General features: G+C 41.6%; 1 protein-coding gene across 1 annotated transcript in view; it reads right to left on the minus strand.

Moving 5' to 3' along the window:
* The window catches only part of adgrb3 (adhesion G protein-coupled receptor B3), a 722,174-nt gene that overhangs the window by 29,146 nt on the left and 666,870 nt on the right, over positions 1–26,158 (minus strand). Inside the window, exon 24 of the mRNA XM_060916854.1 lies at positions 22,653–22,751. Within this exon, the coding sequence (XP_060772837.1) occupies positions 22,653–22,751 (99 nt within the window). The remainder of the gene's footprint in view (positions 1–22,652; positions 22,752–26,158) is intronic.

Here is a 26,158-nt window from a genome sequence, read left to right on the forward strand (position 1 = left end):
CAAGGAGGTGCTGGGCAAACTCCACAGACCTGGGCTGACCAGCAACCTCTACAAATGTCATCTGGGGCTCAAGGAGGCACAGTACCTTGGCTACTGCATTGGCTGAAGGCTTAGGAGTCCAAGCTTGAAGCTGTCAAGAGTTATCCCTGTCCCACCACCAAACACCAGGTACATGCCTTTTTGGGGTTGGTGAGGTACTACAGCTGCCTAATTTCTTCTCTCTAGTCTCCCCCTTTCAGACCTCACCAGGAAAGGCAAGACAGAGAAGGTGCATTGGATGGGAAGGCCGAATGAGCCTTCCAGAACCTCAAGGTTGCGCTCACCAGCTCCCCAGTATCGAGGAATCCTGACTTCAGCCTCCCTGTCCTGAACCACACAAACGCTTCAAAGATGGGCCTAGGGGCAGTTCACTCTTAAGACTTTGACAATGAGGAACACTTCATCATATCTGCCAGCCGCAAGCTGATCTCTACTGAACAGTGCTATGCTGCTGTTGAACAAGAAGTCTTGGCCATCAAGTGGATGTTAGAGGAACTATGCTACTACCAGATGGGATACTTCACATGTTCACACTAGTTCCGGACCGCTCTCTGCTACAGTGGATATCCTGAGCCGAAACACCAGTAGCCAGGTAACTTGATGGTTCCTCTCCTTACAAGACTTCTCATTCCTGGTCAAACAATGAGCAGGGGTCCAGCTTGGCAATGCGTATGGCCTGTACCAGATGATCACACTCTAGGCCTGATGCCTGATCTCCCACCACTGCAGGCTCGAAGAACATATTGAACAAATGAGCCACCAAACAGGCAAGTGCTCTTTACCATGCTGCTTCCGTGGTGCTAAAAGGACAACAACCCCACCCCGCCCTGCTCTGGCAGTTCAGCACCACTGGTGTTTTAGACCAACAGCGTGCACATGACCAGAGGGTGGGTCCCACTATCTCTGTACAGCTGGAGTGTACTGATTGTCTACCCTCCACGAGGCTCTAGGGGAGTAGAAGAAGCAGACCTAGTAAACCATATCCAAGTAAACTCGAACTTGTGATGCCTTTAACTCTCTAGCTCTAACTCTCAATGCCTTTTTCCTGTGACTGCAGACAGAGCAGATGAGAGCCACTTGTACGCCGTGATCAATGCCTTCCTCGGATGCCTCTCCAATGCTCCAGCCAGCAAGAGCCTGCCATTCAGCCTGCACCATGCACCCAAGAGCACTGATCCAGCACGCTGAGCAACAGATATACCATACACCAGACATATTTGGACACCTGACCATCATACCCATATAGTCATAGTCAATTTATTTGTATAGTGTTTTAACAATAGACATTGTCGCAAAGCAGGTTTTCAGAAAAATAAAGACTTTAAACATATGAACTAATAGTTTTATCCCTAAAAAAATGATCCCTAACAAGCAAACCTGAGGTGATGGTGGTAAGGAAAAAACTCCCTCAGAAGACAGGAAGAAACCTTGAGTGGAACCAGACTCAAAAGAGAACCCATCCTCATTTGGGTAATAACAGATAGCGTGGTTATAAATAACTTGCTTGTACAACCCCAATTCCTAAAAAGTTGGGACACTGTGTAAACTGTAAAGAAGAAAACAATGTGATAATTTGCAAATCATGGAAACCCTATATTTAGTTGAAAATAGTACAAAGACAACATACCAGATGTTGAAACAAAGAAATTTTATTGTTTTTTGAAAAATATATGTTCATTTTGAATTTGATATCAGAAACACGTTTCAAAAAAGTTGGGACAAGGGCATGTTTACTACTGTGTTGCACCACCTCTACTTTTAAAAACACCCAGTAAATGTTTGGGAATGGAGGAGACAAATTACTGTAGTTTTGAAAGAGAATTGTTGTCCCATTCTTGCCAGACATACAATTTCAGTTGCTCAACAGTTCTTGGTCTCCTTTGCCATATTTTGTGCTTCATAGTGCGCCAAATGTTTTAAATGGGAGACAGGTCTGGATTGCAGGCAGGCCAGTTTAGCACCTGGACTCTTTTACTACAGCACTATGCAGTTTTAATATGTACAGAAAGTGGTTTGGCATTGTCTTGCTGAAAGAAGGAAGGCCTTCCCTGAAAAAGATTTTGCCTGGATGGCAGCATATTGCTCTGAAAAGTGTATCATTCAGCATTAATTATGCTTTCCCAGATGTACAAGCTACCCATATCATGTGCACTAATGCACCCTCATACCATCATAGATGCTGGCTTTTGAACTGTGCACTGATGACAAGCCAGATGGTCCCTCTCCTCTTTAGCCATCATGGTGTCCATGGTGTCCATGATTTCTAAAAAGAATTTCTAATTTTTATTTAATCAGACCTCAGGACAATTTTCCACTTCGCCTCAGTCCATTGTAAAAGAGCTTGGACCCAGAGAAGGTTTCTGGATATTGTTTATATATGGGTTTAACTTGCATTTGTGGATGCAGTAACAAACTGTTTTCACAGACGATGGTTTTCTGAAGTGTTCCTGAGCCCATACAGTGATTTCCACTACAGCCACATGTCTGCTTTCAATGCAGTGTCACCTGCGGGCCTGAAGATCACAGGCATCCAATGTCAGTTTTCAGCCCTGTCTCTTGCATACAGAGATTTCTCCAGATTCTCTTAAACTTTGAATGATATTATGTACCATATATGATGTGATCCCCAAACTCTTTGCAATTTCACACAGAGGAACATTATTCCTAAATTGTTGCCGTGTTTGCCCACATAGTCTTTCACAAAGCGGTGAACCCCTCCCCATCTTTACTTCTGAGACTCTGCCTTCCAATCATGTTAGTGACCTGTTGCCAATTAACCAGATTAGTTTTGGGGTTTTTTTAAGCATGACAAGACCTTTTCAGTCTTTTGTTGCCCCTGTCCCAACTTTTCTGAAAAGTGTTGCTGACATCAAATTCAAAATGAGCATATATTTTTCAAAAAACAATAAAATTTCTCAGTTTCAACATTTGATATGTTGTCTTTGTACTATTTTCAATGAAATATTGGGTTTCCATGATTTGCTAATTATTGCATTGTTTTTATTTATGTTTTACAGTGTCCCAACTTTCTTGGAATTGGGGATGTATAACTACAGTGGTGCTTGAAAGTTTGTGAACCCTTTAGAATTTTCTATATTTCTGCATAAATATGACCTAAAACATCATCAGATTTTCACACAAGTCCTAAAAGTAGATAAAGAGAACCCAGGTAAACAAATGAGACAAAAATATGAAAGTTGGTCATTTATTTATTGAAGAAAATGATCCAATATTACGTATCTGTGAGTGGCAAAAGTATGTGAACCTTTGCTTTCAGTAAATGGTGTGACCCCCTTGTGCAGCAATAACTGCAACTAAACGTTACCAGTAACTGTTGATCAGTCCTGCACACCGGCTTGGAGGAATTTTAGCCCATTCCTCCATACAGAATAGCTTCAACTCTGGGATGTTAGTGGGTTTCCTCACATGAACTGTTCGCTTCAGGTCCTTCCACAACATTTTGATTGGATTAAGGTCAGGACTTTGACTTGGCCATTCCAAAACATTAACTTTATTCTTCTTTAACCATTCTTTGGTAGAATGACTTGTGTGCTTAGGGTCGTTGTCTTGCTGCATGACCTACCTTCTCTTGAGATTCAGTTCATGGACAGATGTCCTGACATTTTCCTTTAGAATTCGCTGGTATAATTCAGAATTCATTGTTCCATCAATGATGACAAGCCGTCCTGGCCCAGATGCAGCAAAAGAGGCCCAAACCACGATACTACCACCACCATGTTTCACAGATGGGATAAGGTTCTTATGCTGGAATGCAGTGTACCTTTCTCCAAACATAATGCTTCTCATTGAAACCAAAAAGTTATATTTTGGTCTCATCTGTCTACAAAGCATTTCTCCAATAGCCTTCTGGCTTGCCCATGTGATCTTTAGCAAACTGCAGATGAGCAGCAATGTTCTTTTTGGAGAGCAGTGGCCTTCTCCTTGCAACCCTGCCATGCACACCATTGTTGTTCAGTGTTCTCCTGATGGTGGCCTCATGAACATTAACATTAGCCAATGTGAGAGAGGCCTTCGGTTGCTTAGAAGTTACCCTGGGGTCCTTTGTGATCTCACTGACTATTACACGCCTTGCTCTTGGAGTGATCTTTGTTGGTCGACCACTCCTGGGGAGGGTAACAATGGTCTTGAATTTCCTCCATTTGTACACAATCTGTCTGACTGTGGATTGGTGGAGTCCAATCTCTTTAGAGATGGTTTTGTAACCTTTTCCAGCCTGATGAGCATCAACAACCCTTTTTCTGAGGTCCTGAGAAATTTCCTTTGTTCGTGCCATGATACACTTCCACAAACATGTATTGTGAAGATCAGACTTTGATAGATCCCTGTTCTTTAAATAAAACAGGGTGCCCACTCACACTTGATTGTCATCCCATTGATTGGAAACACCTGACTCTAATTTCACCTTCAAATTAACTGCTAATCCTAGAGGTTCACATACTTTTGCCACTCACAGATATGTAATATTGGATCATTTTCCTCAATAAATAAATGACCAAGTACAATATTTTTGTCTCATTTGTTTAACTGGGTTCTCTTTATCTACTTTTAGGACTTGTGTGAAAATCTGATGATGTTTTAGGTCATATTTATGCAGAAATATAGAAAATTCTAAAGGGTTCACAAACTTTCAAGCACCACTGTATGTCCTATATAGTCACAAAGTACAATTTTGTAACTAGGAAATTCATTATAGTTTTAGCCCATTTTTAGTCTTTTTTTTAGTCTGTTTTGTTGAAGTTATCAACTGTTTATTGATGGAGACTTCAGTGCAAAACTGTTCATGAAAACTGCAGTCCAAAAATTATCATAAAGGCATAGTGATTCAGTGATTAGCACTGTTGCCTAAGTGCAAGACGGATCCGGGTTCAAACCTCGCAGCTGATGGGGGCCTTTCTGTGTGGAGTTTGCATGTTCTCCCCATGTCTGTCTTAGATTCCTCCAATTCAAAGAAATGCAGATTATGTAAAAATTGTTGAACTTGTACATCGCTCTGGATAAGAGAGGCTGCGAAATGCCTGCAATGTAATCATGGTAATTGTAGCCCTAAGCAATTGTAGCAAAACTAATTGTCCAGAGCCATCTTCCAAGTGTATCCTGAGACTGTCCATACGGGGCCATTCTCCACAAGAGCAATGTAACAAGAACTCGAGCCAGAATTAGGGCATCAGCATGGCTCAGGAATGTCTGAACAGCAGGAGAGGCCAGAATCACTGGTATCTCAGGATTGACATGTAAATCAACAGAGAGAGAGAGAGAACACGTGTTGTTAGGTTTGCCCGTTGTCACTTAATGGTTAACCCTCTGCAGTCGAGAGCTTCGTCGGCGATGCTCGACAGGTTCAAAATGAGTAGGTCATGTATTTAGATAAATATCTTCGTGAGTTTATCATCATACAAGTATCATATTGACAGAAACTTTATACTTTACACTTTCCTATGTGCCCACTGCCAAATAATATTATAGTTTTTAAATTACCTAAATTAGATGAAACATAAAACTTGTCACATTACTCAGTCACGCCAGGGTCAGAGCGCTGAGTGCGCACTTACACATTCATAAAAGACTATTCACATGGTAACGGTATGATAATCACTTTCACTCTTTCCGTTTTGATTGGTTTATCTTTTGCAGTGGGAATGCCCATCGTAAACAGGATAAAATCGGTCAGATATAGTTTAGGTTATTTGGAGGTAAAACTTGTTGCGAGATGGCACACGGTTTTAATGCGCGTCGGATGATTTCAGGACAGCAATTCAATTCATGATTCATTTCATGATTCAAGACAGCAATTCAATTTCAGGACAGTGAATCAATTCATGATTCAATTCATGATTCAGGACAGCGATTCAGTTCAATCTTGAGAACTGCGCACTGATGATGAGCGGTGCCTTTTTTTCTTTTTACTTCGACTCAATCCACCTAAAGATTAACTCGAGTAAGTGTAAATATTACTTCTATTTCTGATGAGCAGATCAGTTGATATGCATGCGCTATAGTGCACACGCAGGAAAAATGACTGAGCAGTTTTTCCAGAGTCAAAAGTATTTTCCTCAAAAATAGTTAATTTTGCTATACTTTGAGTTTAGAGAGTAAAATTTGGTGTTGGAATGGGAGCAAAATTACAGAGCAATTGTGTAACAGAGTTGGTTGTGGCTTTGAACTGAGTAAAATAGTACAAGAGTTAATTTCAAGATACACTGAATAGAGTCAAATACCAAAATAAAGTAAAATACCAGATAAATGAAGCTGTTGTTAAAAGCAGTTTTAGAACTGTGTTGGAATGCGTGAAAAAAACATTGCTTTACCCATTGTGACTTGACCTGATGGGATTAAGAGTTAATCTGATAGGATTAAGAGTTGGCAGTGGGAGTGGTTTTCACTCTCCTCATTGAATGGAAATTTTTACTCTTCTCAGTGAATACTACTCCCACTGCCAACCATTTATCCCAAAACAATAGGACATAAATTTTTGATGGCCAGTTAATTGTCTAAAACAATGGAGCAGTTTGAAGTTTTTGTGCTTGATACATTCCTAAGACTGAACAGAATCACCTCAAGTGATCAAAACGATTTGTCACAATGGCTAAGGTCATGTTTTTTCACACATTCCAACACAGTTCTAAAACTGCTTTTGACAATATCTTCATTTATGTTATTTTTTAAAGTACAACCATGATATACATACTACATAGATATTATTGTAGCTGAACTTGTGCTGAATACAAAAAAGTCATATGACTTTGAAAATACTGCTTAGAGTTGTTGAACTTGACAACAAAATCAGAGCATACCAAAAGCATTAGAGTGCCAGAAAATGCTCTCAGACCCCAGAGGGTTAAGAACAGGATATTACTGCACGTCAAAATATTGGAATATCATGAAAAAGTTTTTTTTTTGTTATTTAATTCAAAAAGGTAAACTTTCTTATATTCTAAATTCATTACATTTAAAGTGAAATATTTACAGTCCATTTTGTTCTCTCCTTAGCCTAGCTAAGACGCTTCTGATGATGTCTCTGGTTCGGGAATGGCTTGATGTTAGGACTGTGACGGTTGTAGTCCCTTTCCTGAAGATATCTGTGCCTGGTGGCTCTTGATGCCCTGGCACCAGCCTCAGTCCTCTCCTTGTGAAGCTCTCTCAAGTTCTTGACAATCTTCTCAAGGCTGCGGTCATTCCTGTTGCTTCTGCACCTTTCCCAGCCAGCCTTTTCAACAATGACCTTCTGTGGCTTACCGTCTTTGTGGAGGGTGTCGATGACTCTGGGCAACTGTCAAGTGAGCAGTCTTCCCCATGATTGTGATTGTGTGTACTGATCTAGACCGAGAGATACATGGTATTTATACTGTTTTAGTCAAACTCGAAATGAAATATTCTAATATTTTGAGATACTAGATTTTTTATTTTCGTAATCATCAAAATTAAAACAAAAACAGGCTTGAAATATTTCACTTTACCCGTAATGAATGCAGAATAAATGACAGTTTACCTTTTTGAATTAAATTACAAAAAGGAAAAGCCAAACTCAAAAGTGCCCACTCACACTTGATTGTCATCCCATTGATTGGAAACACCTGACTCTAATTTCACCTTCAAATTAACTGCTAATCCTAGAGGTTCACATACTTTTGCCACTCACAGATATGTAATATTGGATCAGTTTCCTCAATAAATAAATGACCAAGCATAATATTTTTGTCTCATTTGTTTAACTGGGTTCTCTTTATCTACTTTTAGGACTTGTGTGAAAATCTGATGATGTTTTAGGTCATATTTATGCAGAAATATAGAAAATTCTAAAGGGTTCACAAACCTTCAAGCACCACTGTAAATGAGAGCTGAGCCAGGAGAGGGCTGTTCCCTTAACTCCCACGACATTTTCTAGTCTATCAAGGAGAATAGTATGATCACTGTTGTCAAAGGCTGCACTAAGGTCAAGCAATACAAGTAAGGAGACACAGCCCTGATCAGAGACCAACAGTATGTCACTTACTATTTCAGGGTTTTTTCTAGAAAAATTTAGTATGAGGGCGCTCACCATGGCGAGGGAGCGAAGCGGGGGGATGGTGCCGGTTGTCCTCCCCGCCGTGCAAAGCCTTTGAAAAATGCTCCAATGGGACATTCTGAGGCTATCTGAGACGGAAATTGTAAAAATTGTCTGTCAACATTGAAAAAGAAAGAAGTAATCTTCTTCTGCCCCGGACAGTCTTTGGCTTTCTTCCGTTTCGTGCCACGGGATGACATCTTTAAATGCCCAAGTGTCAACAAAAACAACTCGCGAACTACTTCTGTCAGAAACTCCTGCGCCGGTGGGTGAAAGGTCATTCAGTCTCGAGAAATCTCGCTCTACAAGTCAGCTGACCTTGTATGTAACCCATGTCAAATCTCGCGAGAGCAGCCGCGACAAGTAAACAACATGGCGCCTCAGTCTGGAAAACGCCAATTCGGATTGTTTTTGCACCGTCTGGCAGTGTATCTACTATGATTGGAATATTTTTGGAGCAATTATAACGTATTTGATGATCAGACACATTGTCACGTAGTGTTGCTGGGATGTTTTCACGGAGTCGGTAAAGGGGCGCACACCGAGAGTAAGAGGGCGCAGCGCCCCTGTTCCCCCGTTTAGACGAAAGCCTGTATTTTACCCAGTGCTGTCTCTGTGCAATGATGAGGTCTAAATCCTGACTGACACATTTCATGGATGTTATTCCTATGTAGGTATGAGCATAACTGCTGTGCCACAGCTTTTTCTAGGATCTTGGAGATAAAGCCTATATTAGCCTATGATATTAGCCTATATTTAGATAGCTGACAGGTCAAGGTCAGGTTTTTTTTTTAAATCAGGCAACTGCTAGTTTAAAGAATTTATGTACATAGCCAGTGCCAAGGGAAGAACTGATTATTTTTAGAAGAGGTTCAGTTACTTCTGTTATTATCTGTTTGATGGAACGTGTAGGTCAGGGATCTAGTACACAAGCTGAAGATTTTGATGAGGAAACTCATGAAGTTAGTTCAGTTTCTCTAAAGGGAGTAAAACATTCCAATTGCTAATCTGATACAGTTATATTGTTAACTACAGTGTTACTTAAATTGTCTGGTTTTACATTAATAGTTTGATTTTTTGTCTATTTTCAATTTTGCCATTGAAATTAAGCTTGCATGAAGTTGTTGCTCCTACATACTGAAGGTGTGTATATTTCTGTAGTGGTCTTATTCCTAGTTAATTTTGCTACAGTGTTGAATAAGAATCGAGGATTATTTTTGTTATCTTCTATTAGGGTGGAGAGATACACTGATCGAGCAGCACTAAGAACTTTTCTAAAGTTCAAGAGGCTCTACTTCCATGCTAGCTGGAATACTACCAATTTTGTTTGATGCCATTTACATTCTAATTTTCGAGTTGTCTGTTTGACGGTGCATGCGTAATCATTATACCAGGCTGCTAGTTTTTTTTTTCTCTAATTATTTTTCTTCTAAGTGGAGCTAAATTATCTAACGTATAGTGGAACATTGACTCTAAACATTCAATTGCCTGATGAAGTTCGGTGGGGTCTGATGGTGATCCAATCAAAGTTGATAATTCTAGGAGACTACTGATAAAACTTTATCCAGTAGATGAAAATGTATGTTTAACGCAGTACCGTGGCAAGGTCTATACATTATTGCCAAGACATATTTCAAATGAGATGTGATAATATGGGCAGTAGATAGAGAGTGCTACCACCATTATGATTAGGTCAAATGACGTTCTGATTAACTCCTACTGAGTCTTGAATGGATATGAATGCTGTTTTCAGAGGATCTTCTGAGTTATCAAAGTGAATATTAAAGTCTCCAACAACTAAGGATTTGTTGAAGGAAATAACCAGGTTCGAGATGAAATCCACAAAATTCAGAAACAAATTCAGAATATGGTCCTAGTGATCTGGAAATAATAATTTACAAAATTCGACTGGGAAAATTCATTTTTTGTGGCTACATATGTTATATTCATATAAAGAACTTCAAATGCATTGAATTTATGACCAGGTTTTTGTGTGATGCCTAGATAACCATTATAAATAACCACGATGCCTCCTCCTCTGCCAATTAGACGAGGTTGATGTACGTAACTGTATCCAGGAGGCCTCATTACTTTTAATGTTACATACTCATTTGGTTTCATCCACATTTCTATTAAACACAGGAGATTAAACTTCTGATCAGTAATGTTCATTAACAGTGGGTGCTTTAAATGTAAGAGATCTAATATTTAATAGTCCTACCTTTAGATCAAACGTGTTGGCAGTGGCTGTCCATTCACTAAAATTTAATTTTATGCTAATTAGGTTCTGAGAACAGACTCTCTGAGTATTTCTACTTTTTTTTACAGCTCAGTGAACAAACACAGTCTCAATATATTGGAACCTGAGTGATGACTCTGTGCAGCTATCAGACAGTCAGTTTAGCCTGTTTGTCTGCTCCCTGGTCTTGACTCTGGATTGTCATAAATTAACAAGGTTTGTTCTGAGACTATGGTCTGTGCTGCAAGAAATTAGATCTGTAATGCAGTATCGTGGTGGAGGGGTTTGTGTGTCTTGATGACCCTGATAGCTATGCTGGCTGGAGATTTATGCTCCTGGTAGGGCCACCCATGCCAGACAGGTTGAGGGGTAGAGGCCTGATGAAGCATAGTCCCTGGTCCTCCAGGTTGGGGGTTTGGCACCAGGTTAACCACCCAGTCCTAGAAAACTTTACTGGTTATGGAAACAGCAAAGAAGTCAATATCTACTAGCTGGTGTAATGGGCCTTTAGAGTCACCCCAGGGGACTTGTATGAATGTCAGTGGTGAAAGTCATTCTTTGGAAGCCACTGACAGGAAGATAGAGGTCTTGACCACCAGAACCAAGACAAGAATAGGATTTTGGAATGTCCATACAATGTATCAAACGGGCAAACTTGCACAAGTAACATTAGAGATGCGCAGATACAGTCTGCAAATTTTAGGCATCAGTGAGAGCAAATGGACGGGATTAGGCAGAATGACAACATCATCAGGGGAGACTGTTCTGTACTCCGGTAGGAAGGATAACCAGCACGAGGAAGGAGTTGCTATCATTTTGAGGAAAGGTACAGAGAAGAGCCTAATTGAATGGAAACCAGTGAACAGCAGACTGATGAAAATCAGAATGAAGGGAAAGCAGCTGAACATGACAATTATCCAGTGCTATAGTCCAACCAATGTCAGTGATGAAGAAGCAAAGGACCTCTTCTATGAACAACTAGTGGCAGAAGTAAAGTCAGCACCGTGGCATGACTTATTGATCATCAAGGGTGATATGAATGCAAAGGTTGGGAACGACAACACCAACTACGAATGATCAATGGGAAGTCATGGATGCGGGACCATGAACGAAAACAGAGAAAGACTTGTCGATTTTTGCAGTACCCACAACCTTGTAGTGGGAGGCACTTTGTTCCCACACCGTGACATTCACAAGCTGACCTGGTATTCACCTAATATCAGAGACAAGAACCAAATCGACCACCTGCTTATTAATGGAATGTGGAGGAGATCACTGCTAGATGTGAGAGTGAAGCGAGGAGCTGATGTCGGAAGTGATCATCAACTGATAACAGCAATGGTGAGACTGAAACTGAGGAGGGCACAGAACAAGATGCACATTCAGCGAAGTTTCGATACCCAGAAGTTGAGAGACCCACATGCGAAGCATAGTTTTGTTACACAAGTGAAGAACAGATTTCAAGCGCTACAGGAGCTGGACACAGAAATCAGCGTGGACAACATCAACACAGTCTACAATAACATCAAGACTGTATACCAACAGAGCGCAGAGGAATGCCTTGGCTACAGAGAGAAGAAGAAATCCAAGGAGTGGATCACACAAAGTACCTGGAAAGTCATTGAAGAGAGACGAAAGCTGAAGAATCAGATGATCAGCACTCGATCAACAAGACTGCAGGAAAGATACAAGCAGCAGTATAGTGAGGCCAACAACTCCGTGAAGAAGATGGTGCGTGATGACTGCCGAGCTTTTGCTGAGGAACTCGCAGAGGAAGCGGAGAGAGCAGCAGCCCGAGGAGAGCAAGGCAAGCTGTACAGAATCTCTAAGCAGGTCTGTGGTAAGTACCACTCTACAGTCAGTCCACCTATCAAGAGCAAGCAAGGCAAGCTGCTTACAACAGAAGCAGAACAAGATACACGTTGGGCAGAGCACTTTCAGGAAGTACTCAACAGAGAACCACCAGTAGAAACAGCAGACATCCCAGAAAAAGAGACTGTTTTAGATATTAACATCGAACCACCTAACGAGGAAGAAATTATGGCAGCCATCAAGTCACTCAAGATCAAAAAAGCTCCAGGACAAGACAACTTGAACGCTTCATGATCGATCCAGAGACAGCTACAGAAATACTGGCACCACTTTTCAGAGCAGTTTGGACAGAAGCCTGTGTACCAGAAGACTGGACCAAGGGGGTAATCATTAAGATTCCAAAGAAGGGCACACTCAACGACTGTAACAACTGGTGCAGAATTACCCTTCTTTCGATCCCCAGTAAGATCCTCGCCAAGGTCATCATAGGCAGACTGTCCACAGCTGTGGACGAAGCACTAAGAAAGGAGCAGGCAGGATTCAGAAAAGGTAGGAACTTCGTGGAACAGATTTTTACATTGCGAAATATCGTTGAACAGTGTGCAGAATGGCAACGACAACTACATGTCCACTTCATTGACTTTGAAAAAGCCTTTGACAGCGTTCACCATGACGGCTTGTGGCGCATTTTGAGGGCTTATGGCATACCAAGTCACATGGTGCAGCTAATCAAGTGCTTTTACAACAATTACAAATGCTGTGTAGGTGGAAGCGACATCTGGTTTGAGGTGAAGACTGGGGTCTGCCAAGGCTGTGTGATGTCCGGCTTTCTCTTCAACCTTGTGATTGACTGGGTGATGCGGCACACCACAGAAGCAGGACTTACTGGCATCAGATGGTCACTCTTCTCCACCCTTGAAGATCTAGACTTTGCTGACGACTTGGCTTTACTTTCGCACACTCATCGACACATGCAAGACAAGACAGACAGGCTGAGTAAGTTCAGTTCCCAAGTTGGCCTCAAGATTAGCCAGAAGAAATTGGAAGTCCTGATTATGAACAACTCAGCACCAGCTCCAATCAAAGTCAACAACAATGATCTTCCCAATACTGACAGCTTTGTGTATCTGGGCAGTATCATCACAACAGACGGCGGAAGTATGAAGGACATTCAGAACAAGGTCAACAAAGCAAGAGGTGCCTTCATCAATATGAACAACATCTGGAAATCTTCACAGTACAGCGTCAAAACCAAGCTGAAATTATACAACAGCTGTGTTCTCCCAGTGCTCCTGTATGGGGCTGAGTGCTGGCGAATGACCCAACAAGATTTGATGAGGCTCTCCACTTTCCACATCAAGAACTTACAGAAAATATTGAAAGTTTTTTGGCCAAATAAGATTTCCGATGAAGATCTACTCTCCCGCTGCAAGCAGGAAGATATGGCCACAATTATCATGAGAAGACATTGGTAGTGGATTGTTCATGTACTCAGAAGAGAAAATGGAACCATCATCAAAACAGCTCTCCATTGCACACCAGATGGCAAAAGGAAAAGGGGAAGGCCAAAAACAACTTGGCGGCAAACAGTCGAACAAGAACTGAGGAACATTAATTACACCTGGGGTACCATCAGTGTCCTAGCCCATGACCGGCAGATGTGGAGAGACTTTGTTGCTGCCCTATGTGCCCCAGGCGTTACGGGCAGTATAGATAGATAGTTCTGAGACTATGGGCTATGCAGCAAGAAATAAGAGTAGCACCTTCCAGAGTAGGATGGATACAGTCCCGCCCTAACAAGCAAGCCTCGCCCTCAAAACTATATATATATATTACATATATATTACATATATATATATATGTGTATGTATGTATGTGTATAAATATATAAATCCCCACTTGTCCCTCCTTTGGGTGGTATTTTTTTCACCTCAAGCTCGGGTCCTCTACCAGAGGCCTGGGAGTTTGACGGTCCTGTGCAATATCTTAGCTGTTCCTAGGACTGTTCCTGGTTTTCTGGACAGAGATCTCGGATGTTGTTCCTGGGTTCTGTTGGAGTCACTCTCCTTGGTTGGTAGTCACTGCACTGAAGACTCCTATCACCACAGGGACCACTGTTGTTTTCATCTTCTACATCTTTTCTAGCTCTTTTTTCAGCACTTGATACTTCTGGAGCTTCTCAAGTTCCTTTTTCCTGATCTTATTTTCACTTGGTATTGCCACATCTATCACCACAGCCTTGTTCTCCCATTTGTCCACCACTACCATGCCCGGTTGATTAGCCATTGCCAGTTTGTCTGTCTGTATCTGGAAGTCCCACAGGATCTTAGTTTGGTCACTCTCAACCACCTTTGGAAGTGTCCCCCACATTGACCTTGGGACTTCCAGTCCATACTCAGTACAGATGTTTCTGTACACTATGCCAGCCACTTGGTTATGGCGTTCTATGTATGCTCTTCCTGCTAGCATCTTACACCCTGCTATTATGTGTTGGATTGTCTTGGGGGCATCTTTGCACAGTTTGCCCCTGGGGTCCTGTCTCCCGTGGTAGACCTTGGCCTCTATCAATCTTGTGCTTAGGGCCTGTTCCTGTGCAGCAATGATTATTGCCTCTATGCCATCTTCCAGTCCAGCTTTATCCAGCTATTGGTAGGATTTTTTTTAATATCAGCCACTTCTTTTATCTGGTGGTACATCCCATGCAGTGGTTTGTCTTTCCATGATGGTTCCTCTTGCACTTCCTTCTCAGGTTTCTGCTGCCTGAGGTATCCACTAAGCACTTCATCATTTGGGGCCATCTCCTTGATGTACTTGTAGATATTTGTGGTTTCATCCTGGATAGTGGCTCTGACGATCACTAGTCCTCGGCCTCATTCATTCCTCTTAGCGTACAGCCTCAGGATGCTGGGCTTGTGGTGAAACCTTCCGTGCATTGTCAGGAGTTTTCTTGTCCTGATATCAGTGGCCTCTATTTCCTCCTTCGGCCAGCTTATTATGCCAGCAGGGTATCTGATGACCGGCAGGACATAGGTGTCGATGGCCTGGACCATGTTCTTCCCATTCAGCTGACTTCTCAGGACTTGCCTTACCCTCCATAGGTATTTGGCTGTTGCTGCTTTCCTGGCAGCCTCTTCATGGTTGCCATTTGCCTGCGGGATTCCAAGGTACTTGTAGTGGTCTTCCACATCTATTATACCACCTGGTACCACCACTCTCTCAGTTCTAACTGCTTTCCCTCTCCTTGTTACCATCCAGGCACACTTATCTAGTCCAAATGACATTCTGATGTCATTGCTATAGATCCTGGTGGTGTGGAGTCGATGTCTTGCTCAGACCTGGCATACAGCTTGATGTCATCTATGTAAAGGAGGTGGCTGATTGTTGCTCCATTTCACAGTCTGTATCCATAGCTGCTCTTGGTGATGATCTAGCTGAGGAGGTTCAGTCCTATGCAGAACAGCAGCAGGGACAGGGCATCTCCTTGGTATATGCTGCACATGATGGTGACCTGTGTTATTGGCTTGAAGCTGGCCTCTCAGGTTGTTTTCCACAGCCTTGTTGAGTTGTTGATGAAGGGTCTGAGAGTCCTGTTGATGTACAGTTTCAAGCATTCCAGGATCCATGTGTGGGGCAGTGAGTCACAGGCTTTCTTGTAGTCAATCCAAGCGGTGCACAGATTGGTATGTCTGGTTCTGCAGTCTCAAGCTACTGCACTGTCTACCAGTAGCTGATGTTTTGCTCCTCTAGTGTTTCTACCAATTCTTTTCTATGATGCCTGACAGGAGCTTCCATGTTGTACAGAGGCAGGTTATCAGGCAGTAGTTGGATGGGACTGCTCCCTTCTGTGGGTCCTTCAGGATCAGTACTGTCCGACCTTCAGTCAGCCATTCCAGGTGAATCCCATCCACAAGCAGCTGGTTCATTTGTGCTGCCAAGTGCTCATGTAATGAGGTTAGCTTCCTTAGCCAGTAGGTGTGAACCATATCCAGGCCTGGTGCTGTCCAGTTCTTCATTTTCGAGACTCTTATTTGGATGTCTGCCATAGTGATGGTTATTGGGGCTTGTTCAAGGAGATTGCTGTATTTGGCTCTCAGGTCTATTAGCCACTGAACACTGTTATGTGAGTTTTCCTTCTCCCATATCCCTTTCCAATATTGTTCAGTTTCCAGCCTTGGTGGATCTGGAACCATGTTGTTATTACCCTGCCACTGGGAGTACACCTTTGATGGTTGAGTGGAGAACATCCTATTTATTCTCCTGGCTTCAGCTTTGCTTGTGTACCTTCTTAGATGGGTAGCGAGGGCTGTGAGTCTTTGTTTGGCAGTCTCTAGGGCCTCAGGTATGGACAGCTTGCTGTATTTCTTGGGTAACCCTTTCTTTGTCCTACATTTCTGGAGTTCTGATAGCTGGCTAACTTCTCTCCAGGTTGTCTTGAGCTTAGCCTCTAAGCTTCTCTTCCATGGTGGATATTGCACCTTATGGTTAGTGTCCATCTTATAGCCAAGCATTTCCAGGATCACTGTTGCTGTGATGTATATCAGCTTGTTGGTCTCAGTGATGGTCATAATAGAGATAATTTGTACTGCTGCATTGACATCTTCTAGGAGATTTTCAGGAGGTACTTCACACAGTCGTGGTAGTCCGACATGGTGGTTCAAGGCGTTCAGCATTGTTACTATCTTCAATTTCAGATCAGCTGCTCATGCATTAAGCTCTTGCTTGCAAGGGTGTGTTGCTGGGGGTTTCCCAGTTCAATCTCCAAGTGTGGGGATGATGATAACCCCCCCCCCCCTGACCTGGCACCCTGACTCTTCCTTGCCATAGCATCTCATCAATCTCTAGTTGTGACAGCAGTTTCTGTTTGTGGATATTGGAACATTGAGTTCGTAGTTGTTTTGGTGTTATTGTAGATGTCGCGTATCGAAGCATCCATGGGCCCCATGTCCTTCACATGTAATCCCTCTCTCTGGGGTTACTTGAAGAGTAGCATTCCAATAGTCCAGTGTTCTCAGTTCATGTTCATGAGTGTCTTGCTCTTGTTCCAGTAGCCTATTTCTCATCAGGTTGCCCTGGCTCCTCAACACCTGACATGGACCTTGTTAGACTGGGCAAAGTCAGAGCTGGCATGACTCGTTTTTCTGTTTTTCATTTATGAGGTAGGCAGGTAGCATTAAGGGCCTTGCCCACAGGCCCTCATTGGAGTTGCCTCAACCAGGGCACGAACCCATGACCTATATATACAGTGTCTTGCAAAAGTATTCATCCCCCTTGTTGTTTCTCCAGTTTTGGCGCATTACAAGCTGGAATTAAAATGGATTTTTTAGGGGGTTAGCACCATTTGATTTACACAACATACCTACCAATTTAAAGGTGAAAATTGTTGTTTTATTGTGACACAAACAATAATTAAGATGAAAAAAACAGAAATCTGGAGTGTACATAGGTATTCACCCCCCAAGTCAACTGAAATTACAGTTGAAAGTCTCTTGGGATATGTCTCTATTAGCTTACCACATCTCGCCACTGGGATTTTCGCCCATTCCTCAAGGCAAAACTGCTTCAACTCCTTCAAGTTAGATGGATTGCGTTGGTGTACAGCAGTCTTCAAGTTATGTCACAGATTCTCAACTGGATTGAGGTCTGGGCTTTGACTAGGCCATTCCAAGACATTTAAATGTTTCCCTTTAAACCATTCCAGTGTAGCTTTGGCAGTATGTTTAGGGTCACTGTCCTGCTGGAACGAAACCTTCATCCCAGTCTCAAACCTCTGGCCGACTCAAGCAGGTTTACCTGCAGAATTGCCCTGTACTTAATGCCATCCAGTTTTCCTTCAGTCCTGACCAGCTTTCCTGTCCCTGCAGATGAAAAATATCTCCCCAGCATAATGCTGCCACCACCATGCTTCACTGTAGGAATGGTGTCTCAGGGTGTTGAGTTTGTACCACACATGGCATTTCCCATGATGGCCAAAAAGTTAAATTTTAATCTCATTTGACCAGAAAAGCTTCTTCCATGTGTCTGGGGAGGCTGCCACATGCTGTTGGGCAAACTCCAGATGTGTTTTCTTAAGCAATGGCTTTTTTGTGGCCACTCTTCCATAAAGCTCCGCTCTGTGGAGTGTACAGCTTAAAGTGGTCCTATGGACAGATACTCCCTTCTCCATTGTGGGTCTTTGCAGCTCCTTCAGTGTTATCTTTGGTGTCTTCGTTGTATCTCTGATTAATGCCCTCCTTGCCTGGCCTGTGAGTTTTGGTGGGCAGCCTTCTCTTGTCAGGTTTGTAATGGTGCCATATTCTTTCCATTTTGCTATAATGGATTTAATGGTGCTCCCTGGGATATTCAAAGTTTGGGATATTTTTCATAACCCAACCCTGATCTAAACTTCACAACGTTGTCTCTGACCTGTTTGGAGTGCTCCTTGGTTCTCATGTTGCTTGCTTAATAGTGCTGCAGAGTCAAGATCCTTCCCAAACAGGTTGATTTATACAGACATCGTTTGACAGATCATGTGACACTTTGATTGCACACAGGTGGATTGTAATCAACTAATTATGTGACTTATGAAGTGAAATGGTTGGACCAGCTCTTATTTAGGGGTTTTATATGAAAGGGGTGAATACCTATGCACACTCCAGATTTCTGTTTTTTCCATCTTAATTATTGTTTGTATCACAATTAAACAACAATTTGCACCTTTAAAGATGTAGGCATGTTGTGTAAATCAAATGGTGCTAACCCTCCAAAAATCCACTTTAATTCCAGCTTGTAATGCGACAAAACAGGACAAACACCAAGGGGGATGAATACTTTTGCAAGACAGTGCAGATATAAATGTAGGCACTGCCTAAAAGCAGAGCACCTGATGAGAGTTTGAGCAAAATATTTGTAAGGGCACAAAATCAACCTGAATGGAATAACAATATTATAGCATATAAACCATCGAATTGTGTAGTGTTGTACATTTTGCGTCAATAAATTGCTGCATTGTCTTGTGACAGTGATACCAATCATGAGATGCGCATCACAGTTATGAATACGTATTTTTTTCTTTCTTTGACACCACATGCCATGCACCAGAAACAATGAGCTCTTTAACTTTGCATCATCTGTCACGTCCATGCACGTTGGCTCAGTGCCATTAGGACTAATTACCATGCACCATGGACTAATTACCATGCACCGTGCACCTGGTAGAGGACAGCACATACATGTAAGGACTCTTAATAACACACAGACTCTGCAAAGTATACACACACTGTACCCTGCATCTGATGTTATCAAGCTTTGTATTTTTGTCTAGTTTTGACCCTGTTTGTGTTTTTGGACAGTGAGAAATTTATTACCTCTGATATCCTTTTTGTGCCTCGCTCAGCCACTGCCTGTTTTTCAACTCTGCCTTTGTCTACATTTTGGATCTGTTTGCTTGCATGCTTTCAATAAAACTCTTCCTGCACTTACATCTGTCTACCGCCTTTACATGACAGAAACTGTCAACTGTCCAACAAGCTAGTGAACTAATCAAACCATTTTAACTAGTTTTATATGAAAGTGTTATGAATGTTTTCCATAAAATGTGTTAGTAAATAATCCCACAGTATTTTTTCAAAAGCAAATTAAAAATAAGTGCTGGACAAAAACCCATCTATCTTATGTCAAGAGAGATACAAATTTTGTTGTCCAGTGGTCAAGCGTTTATGAGCTACACTGCCTTGCACTTACAATCTGGTACCCTGTGGTGATACACGTATGCACAGACATCGTACAGTCAAGCCATCAAAAATCAGGTCGATGCATGCTCTTCAGTATGGGGTTCTGCTCCGTGCGGAGTCAGCTCTGCTATTACAGGATCAGACATCACCTTTGCTCATTCAAACACTTCTACAAAGTTACTCTTAGTAACCTCAGACTCACCACGGCATATATCCTTAGCTCCTACTATCTTTGAAAACCTATGCTTGCTTAAGACCCTAAGTTTACCTGCCATGTCTGGTGCCCTGGCTCCCAGTATACACCAAACTAAAGCTGCTGGTGTCCCTAAAGGCCTAGCTAATTTGCTGTAAGATAGTATCCTTTAACCAGAGCTCTTTCAGGTTTCTCAGTGGGTGCTTCATCAAGGAGAGCAAACCTCTTAGAGACGTGAAGCAGAAAGGAGTGGTGCTCCCGTGGGTGAGCCTTAAACGTTAGTTTTGGCTCTGCAATTATGCTGCTGAGTCCTCACCTATTCACCCCACCTTGAGGACTAGAGGTGGACAGTAACAAAGTACATTTACTTGAGTACTGTACTTAAGCACACTTTTTGAGTATCTGTACTTTACTTGAGTGTTATTTTTTCTGGAAACTTATGACTTTACTACATTTGAAAGACAAATATCGTACTTTTCACTCCACTACATTTCTATCAAGGTCCTCTTTACTTTTAAGCAGCTTTGAAAGTGGAGGTTGTTTTCTTTTCTTAAAGGTGATTGTTTTTTTCGCAGGCGACACTGAGACAGCCTATCAGTAATCACTAGGGTCACGTCATGTCCATAGACTGTATAAAATCAAGTTCAGTGATTTCTCATTTAACATGATCAGTTGATGGCAGAATGGAAGGAGGTGTTTCTTCTGGAGAATGCACACACTCATGGCCATACCTAGAACCCATGTTTCAGTTTTCTGAAAGGATTAAAAATTTATTTCGTTTTAAATGTTTGCTTTGTTTGCCTAAAACGAACCACATCATGGCCTATAAAAACCTGCCGTCCAACCTGCAGAAGCATATTGAGGTATCTAAACGTTTTATTCCAAGAGAAAGCTTGCAATGAAGTTGTCTGTGCTTTTAGATCTAGCGATAATGTTGCAATAGCTATGCAGTCTGGTTAGTCAAATGACTTTCTATGGATTTGCCCGCTAAGTTGCCATTGTCTTGTCCACGGCGAACATTAACACATAGCTAGTTAACTTGGACACTGTTAGTCATCACGTAAAAATGGAGTTACACTAACATGAATAATGTTAACTTATCTAAAGTCCTTTCAGAGATGTTTTAGCATAATCTTGCCAAATAAACAGAAGGTAGAAATCTTTTTTTTCTTGTAACATTAGCTACCCAATATGATTTTGAGTTTGAAAAGCGTTTGCTAGCATGTCAGATGGAGCTTCACTGACTAGGTAGCTTAACATTAAACCACCATGATGGCACAGCATGCGTTCATTTTGTAAAGCCAGTTGGTTGCTTCAGAGGCATTCAGTATTGTAAGCGTTGTGGTGACAGAAAATGTACTTTTAATACTTAAGTATTTTTAAAAGCAAGTACTTCAGTACTTTAACTTACATTAAAATTTGACTGGATAACTTTCACTTGTATCGGAGTAACATTTGACCAGTGGGATCCGTACTTTGACTTAAGTAATGAAGTTGGGTACTTTGTCCACCTCTGGTGAGGACTCTAATGCTGGAATTGGGGGATTGCTAACTCCGCCTAAGGTATCCAGACTTTTCACTACAGAAACTATGCTGCTCTCACTCTCGCTAACGCTCTCTTGAGTCTGGATGTGAACCTCTAAAGCTGCAAGCTTCTCCATCAGACAGCTAACTAATATACACTTATCACAAATAAAGCTATTACTAATGATGGAGGAAGAATGACTAAACAACCTGCACTCAACACACCGAACAAGCTAAATGTTTGCCATGATAAATGATGTACGTACCTTAGTCGAAGATTTGTTGATATGAAGGCAGAGCCAATGTGGATAGCCTCCGCTTGCTGTTTTTGTACAAGGGGAAAAAGACATTCTTCGAGAAAAATGAAAAATAAAAATGCGGCAGAAGGGAAAGTGAAATATACAACAAAAATAAAACGATAGTGGAAAATTATTTGTAGAAAAGATGAAAGGCTTTAGATGAAACAGCGACACTGAAAAAAAGACTCGCAGCAAACAATTCGAAAAATAGGGTGCGCCCCGAGCTGTTTACACAGAGTTGAAAGCATACAATTGTATGTAGGATGTCTTTGTATGCTGAAGCATTATAATTTTCCTTCACTGAAATTAAAGGGCCCAAACATGTTCCAGCATGACAATGTCCCTCTGCACAAAGCAAGGTCCATGAACACATCGCTTGCCATATTTGGAGCAGAAGAATTCGAGTGGCTTGTACAGAACCCTGACCTCAACCCCACTGAACACCTTTGGGATGAACTGGAACACCGACTACACCCCAGGCCTCCTTACCTAACATCAATACCTGACCTCATTAATACTCTTGTGGCTGAATGATTAAATTCTGAAGCCACACTGCAAAATCTAGCGAAAAGCCTTCCCAGAAAAGTGGAGGTTATCATAACAACAAACAGGACCAAATCTGGAATGGGATGTTCAACAAGCACATACTGTACAGGTGTGATGGTTAGGTGTCCACAAACACTTGGCTATATAGTGTACATTAAGTGCCATTGTCTTACACCCCTAATACAATAAAATTGTACTGATTTTGCAAAGCCATGAGTCAGGTACTTACATGGCATTGCTGGCTGTAGTTGCTGACAAAGCAGTTGTAGAGACAACACCACACTTAGCACATTTTAAAGTTAATCCTGTATGTGGCTCACTCATCTGCCTGTAAGGACAGCCAGGAACAACAAGAAAATTAGAGAATGTTAGCTTTTTGAAGCTCTTTCCTTGTGTTAAGGGTTAAACTGGCAGAATAAAGACATATCCATCATTTGGTAGTTTCTGCTACAACCCCAATTACAAAAAAAGTTGGGACACTGTGTAAAACTTAAAATTTTCAGCCTTTTATGTCGACACCAGGATTTGAACTGACGTTACAAAAGCTGTTCCTTTCCTGGACAGCACTCTAGATTGCTCAACCACAGACAATTACATTGCAAACTGAGATTATGTAATATGGTACTTATAGTCAGTATGCAGTGGTACCACACCACAACTGTGGAATCACTACCTGCATGCCAATGAGTCATCTTACATTCTTAAACACGCTCGAACTCAGTTAAACAGGCACATCCAGACAGGTGCCTCTATAGGCTTCAGCCTAAGGCTGCACCAAAAACAAAACGTGAAGATTTGCAAATCATGGAAACCCTATATTTCATTGAAAATAGTACAAAGACAACATACCAAATGTTGAAACTGAGAAATTTTATGTTTTTTTGAAAAATATATGCTCATTTTGAATTTGACGTCAGCAACACGTTTCAGAAAAGCTGGGACAGGGGCAACAAAAGACTGAAAAAGTTGTGTAATGATTAAAAAGAAAAACAACTAAATTGGTTAATTGGCAATAGGTCAGTAACATGACTGGGTATAAAAAGAGCATCCCAAACAGGCTGAGTCTCTCAGAATTAAAGATGGGGAGGGGTTCACCGCTCTGTGAAAGACTGCATAGGCAAAACAGATAATTTAAGAATAAAGTTCCTCAATGTAAAATTGCAAAGAATTTGGGGAGCACATTATCTATGGCACATAAAATCATCATAAGATTCAGAGAAACTGGAGACATCTCTGTATGCAAGAGCCAAAGCTGAAAAGTGACACTGGATGCCTGTGATCTTCAGGCCCTCAGGCAACACTGCATTAAAAGCAGACATGTGTCTGGATTGGAAATCACTGTATGGGCTCAGGAACATTTCAGAAAACCATGATCTGTGAAAACTGTTCATTACTGCATCCACAAATGCAAGTTAAAACCATACATCCAGAGCTCAGTCATTATCCAGAAACAGTGCCACCTACTCTGGGGCCAAGCTCTTTTACAATGGACTGAGGTGAAGTGGAAATTTGTCCGAAGGTCTGATGAATCAAAAGTAGAAATTATTTTTAGAAATCATGGACACCACGTCCTCCAGTCTAAAGAGTAGAGGGACCATCTGGCTTGTCATCAGTGCATAGTTCAAAAGCCAGCATCTGTGATGGTATGAGGGTGCATTGGTGCACATGACATGGGTAGCTAGTACAGTGTCTTGCAAAATTATTCATCCCCCTTGGTGTTTGTCCTGTTTTGTTGCATTACAGGATGGAATTAAAATGGATTTTGGGGGGGTTAGCACCATCTGATTTACACAACATGCCTACCATTTTAAAGATGAAAATCATTTTTTTCATTGTGACACAAACAATAATTAAGATGCAAAAAAAAAACAGAAATCTGGAGTGTGCGTAAGTATTCACCCCCTTTCGTATGAAACCCCGAAATAAGAGCTGGTCCAACCAATTCACTTCATTAGTCACATAATTAGTTGATTAAGAGCCAACTGTGTGCAAAGTATCACATGATCTGTCACATGATGTCCATATAAATAAATCTGTTATGGAAGGACCCTGATCCTGCAACACTATTAAGCAAGCAACATGAAAACCAAGGAGCACTCCAAACATGGCAGACACAACGTTGTGAAGAAGTATGGATCAGGGTCGGGTTATAAAAAGTATCCCAAACTTTGAATATCCCAGGGCGCACCATTAAATCCATTATATCAAAATGGAAATAATATGTCACAACTACAAACTTGACAAGAGAAGGCCGCCCACCAAAACTCACAGGCCAGGCAATGAGGATATTAATCAGAGATGCAACAAAAACACCAAAGATAACACAGAAGGAGCCGCAAAGATCCACAGTGGAGATGGGAGTATCTGTCTATAGGACCACTTTAAGCCGTACACTCCACAGAGTGGGGCTTTATGGAAGAGTGGCCAGAAAAAAAGTCATTGCTTAAGAAAACACATTTAGGGTTTGCCCAACAGCATGTGGCAGACTCCCCAAACACATGGAAGAAGATTCTCTGGTCAAATGAGACTAAAATTGATCTTTTTGGCCATCATGGGAAATGCCACATGTGGCCCAAACCCAACACCCAGAGGAAACCATTCCTACAGTGAAGCATGGTGGTGGCAGCATCATGCTGTGGGGATGTTTTTTTTTTTTTTTTATCTGCAGGGACAGGAAAGCTGGTCAGGACTGAAAGAAAGATGGATGGCACTAAATACAGGGCAATTTTGGAGGAAAACCTATTTGAGTCAGCCACAAGTTTGAGACTGGGACAAAATTTCACGTTCCAGCAGGACAATGACCCTAAAAATACTGCTAAAGCTACACTGGAGTGGTTTAAAGGGAAACATTTAAATGTCTTGGAATGGGAAATAAAAAAACCAGGCCTCAATCCAACTGAGAATCTGTGGCATAACTTGAAGATTGCTGTACACCAATGCAATCCATCTAATTCGAAGGAGTTGGAGCAGTTTTGCCTTGAGGAATGGGCAAAAATCCCAGTGGCAAGATGTGGTAAGCTAATAGAGACATACCCCAAGAGACTTGCAGCTGGCAGCTGTAATTTCAGCAAAAGGTGGCTCTACAAAGTATTGACTTTGGCGGGGGGTTAGTGTGAATACCTATGCACACTCCATATTTTTGCTTTTTCATCATACTTATTGTTTGTGTCACAATAAAACAACAATTTTCACCTTTAAAGTGTTGTGCATGTTGTGTAAATCAAATGGTGCTAACCCCCCAAAATTCCATTTTAATTCCAGCTTGTAATGCGACAAAACAGGACAAATACAAAGGGCGATGAATACTTTTGCAAGACAATGTACTTCGGGGAAGGCATCATTAATGCTAAATGGTATGTGTTTCAGAGCAATATGCTCCCATCCAGACAAAATCTTTTCAGGGAATACCAATCAATACCAAACAGCTTTCTGCGCATATTAAAACTGCATGGCTCCATAGTAAGAGAGTCTGGGTGCGAAACTGGCCTGCATGCTGTCTTGACCTGTCTCCCATTTAAAGCATTTAGTACAGTATGAAGCTCAAAATATGACAAAAGAGACCCCGAACTGTTGAGTAACTGAAATTGTATATCAGACAAGAATGAGACATTTTTCTTTCTACAGCAATTGGTCTCCTCAATTCTCAGACATTTACAGTGGTGCTTGAAAGTTTGTGAACCCTTTAGAATTTTCTATATTTCTGCATAAATATGACCTAAAACATCATTAGATTTT

This window comes from Neoarius graeffei, chromosome 3 (genome assembly GCF_027579695.1).
Source record: "Neoarius graeffei isolate fNeoGra1 chromosome 3, fNeoGra1.pri, whole genome shotgun sequence".
Taxonomy (NCBI): Eukaryota; Metazoa; Chordata; class Actinopteri; order Siluriformes; family Ariidae; genus Neoarius; species Neoarius graeffei.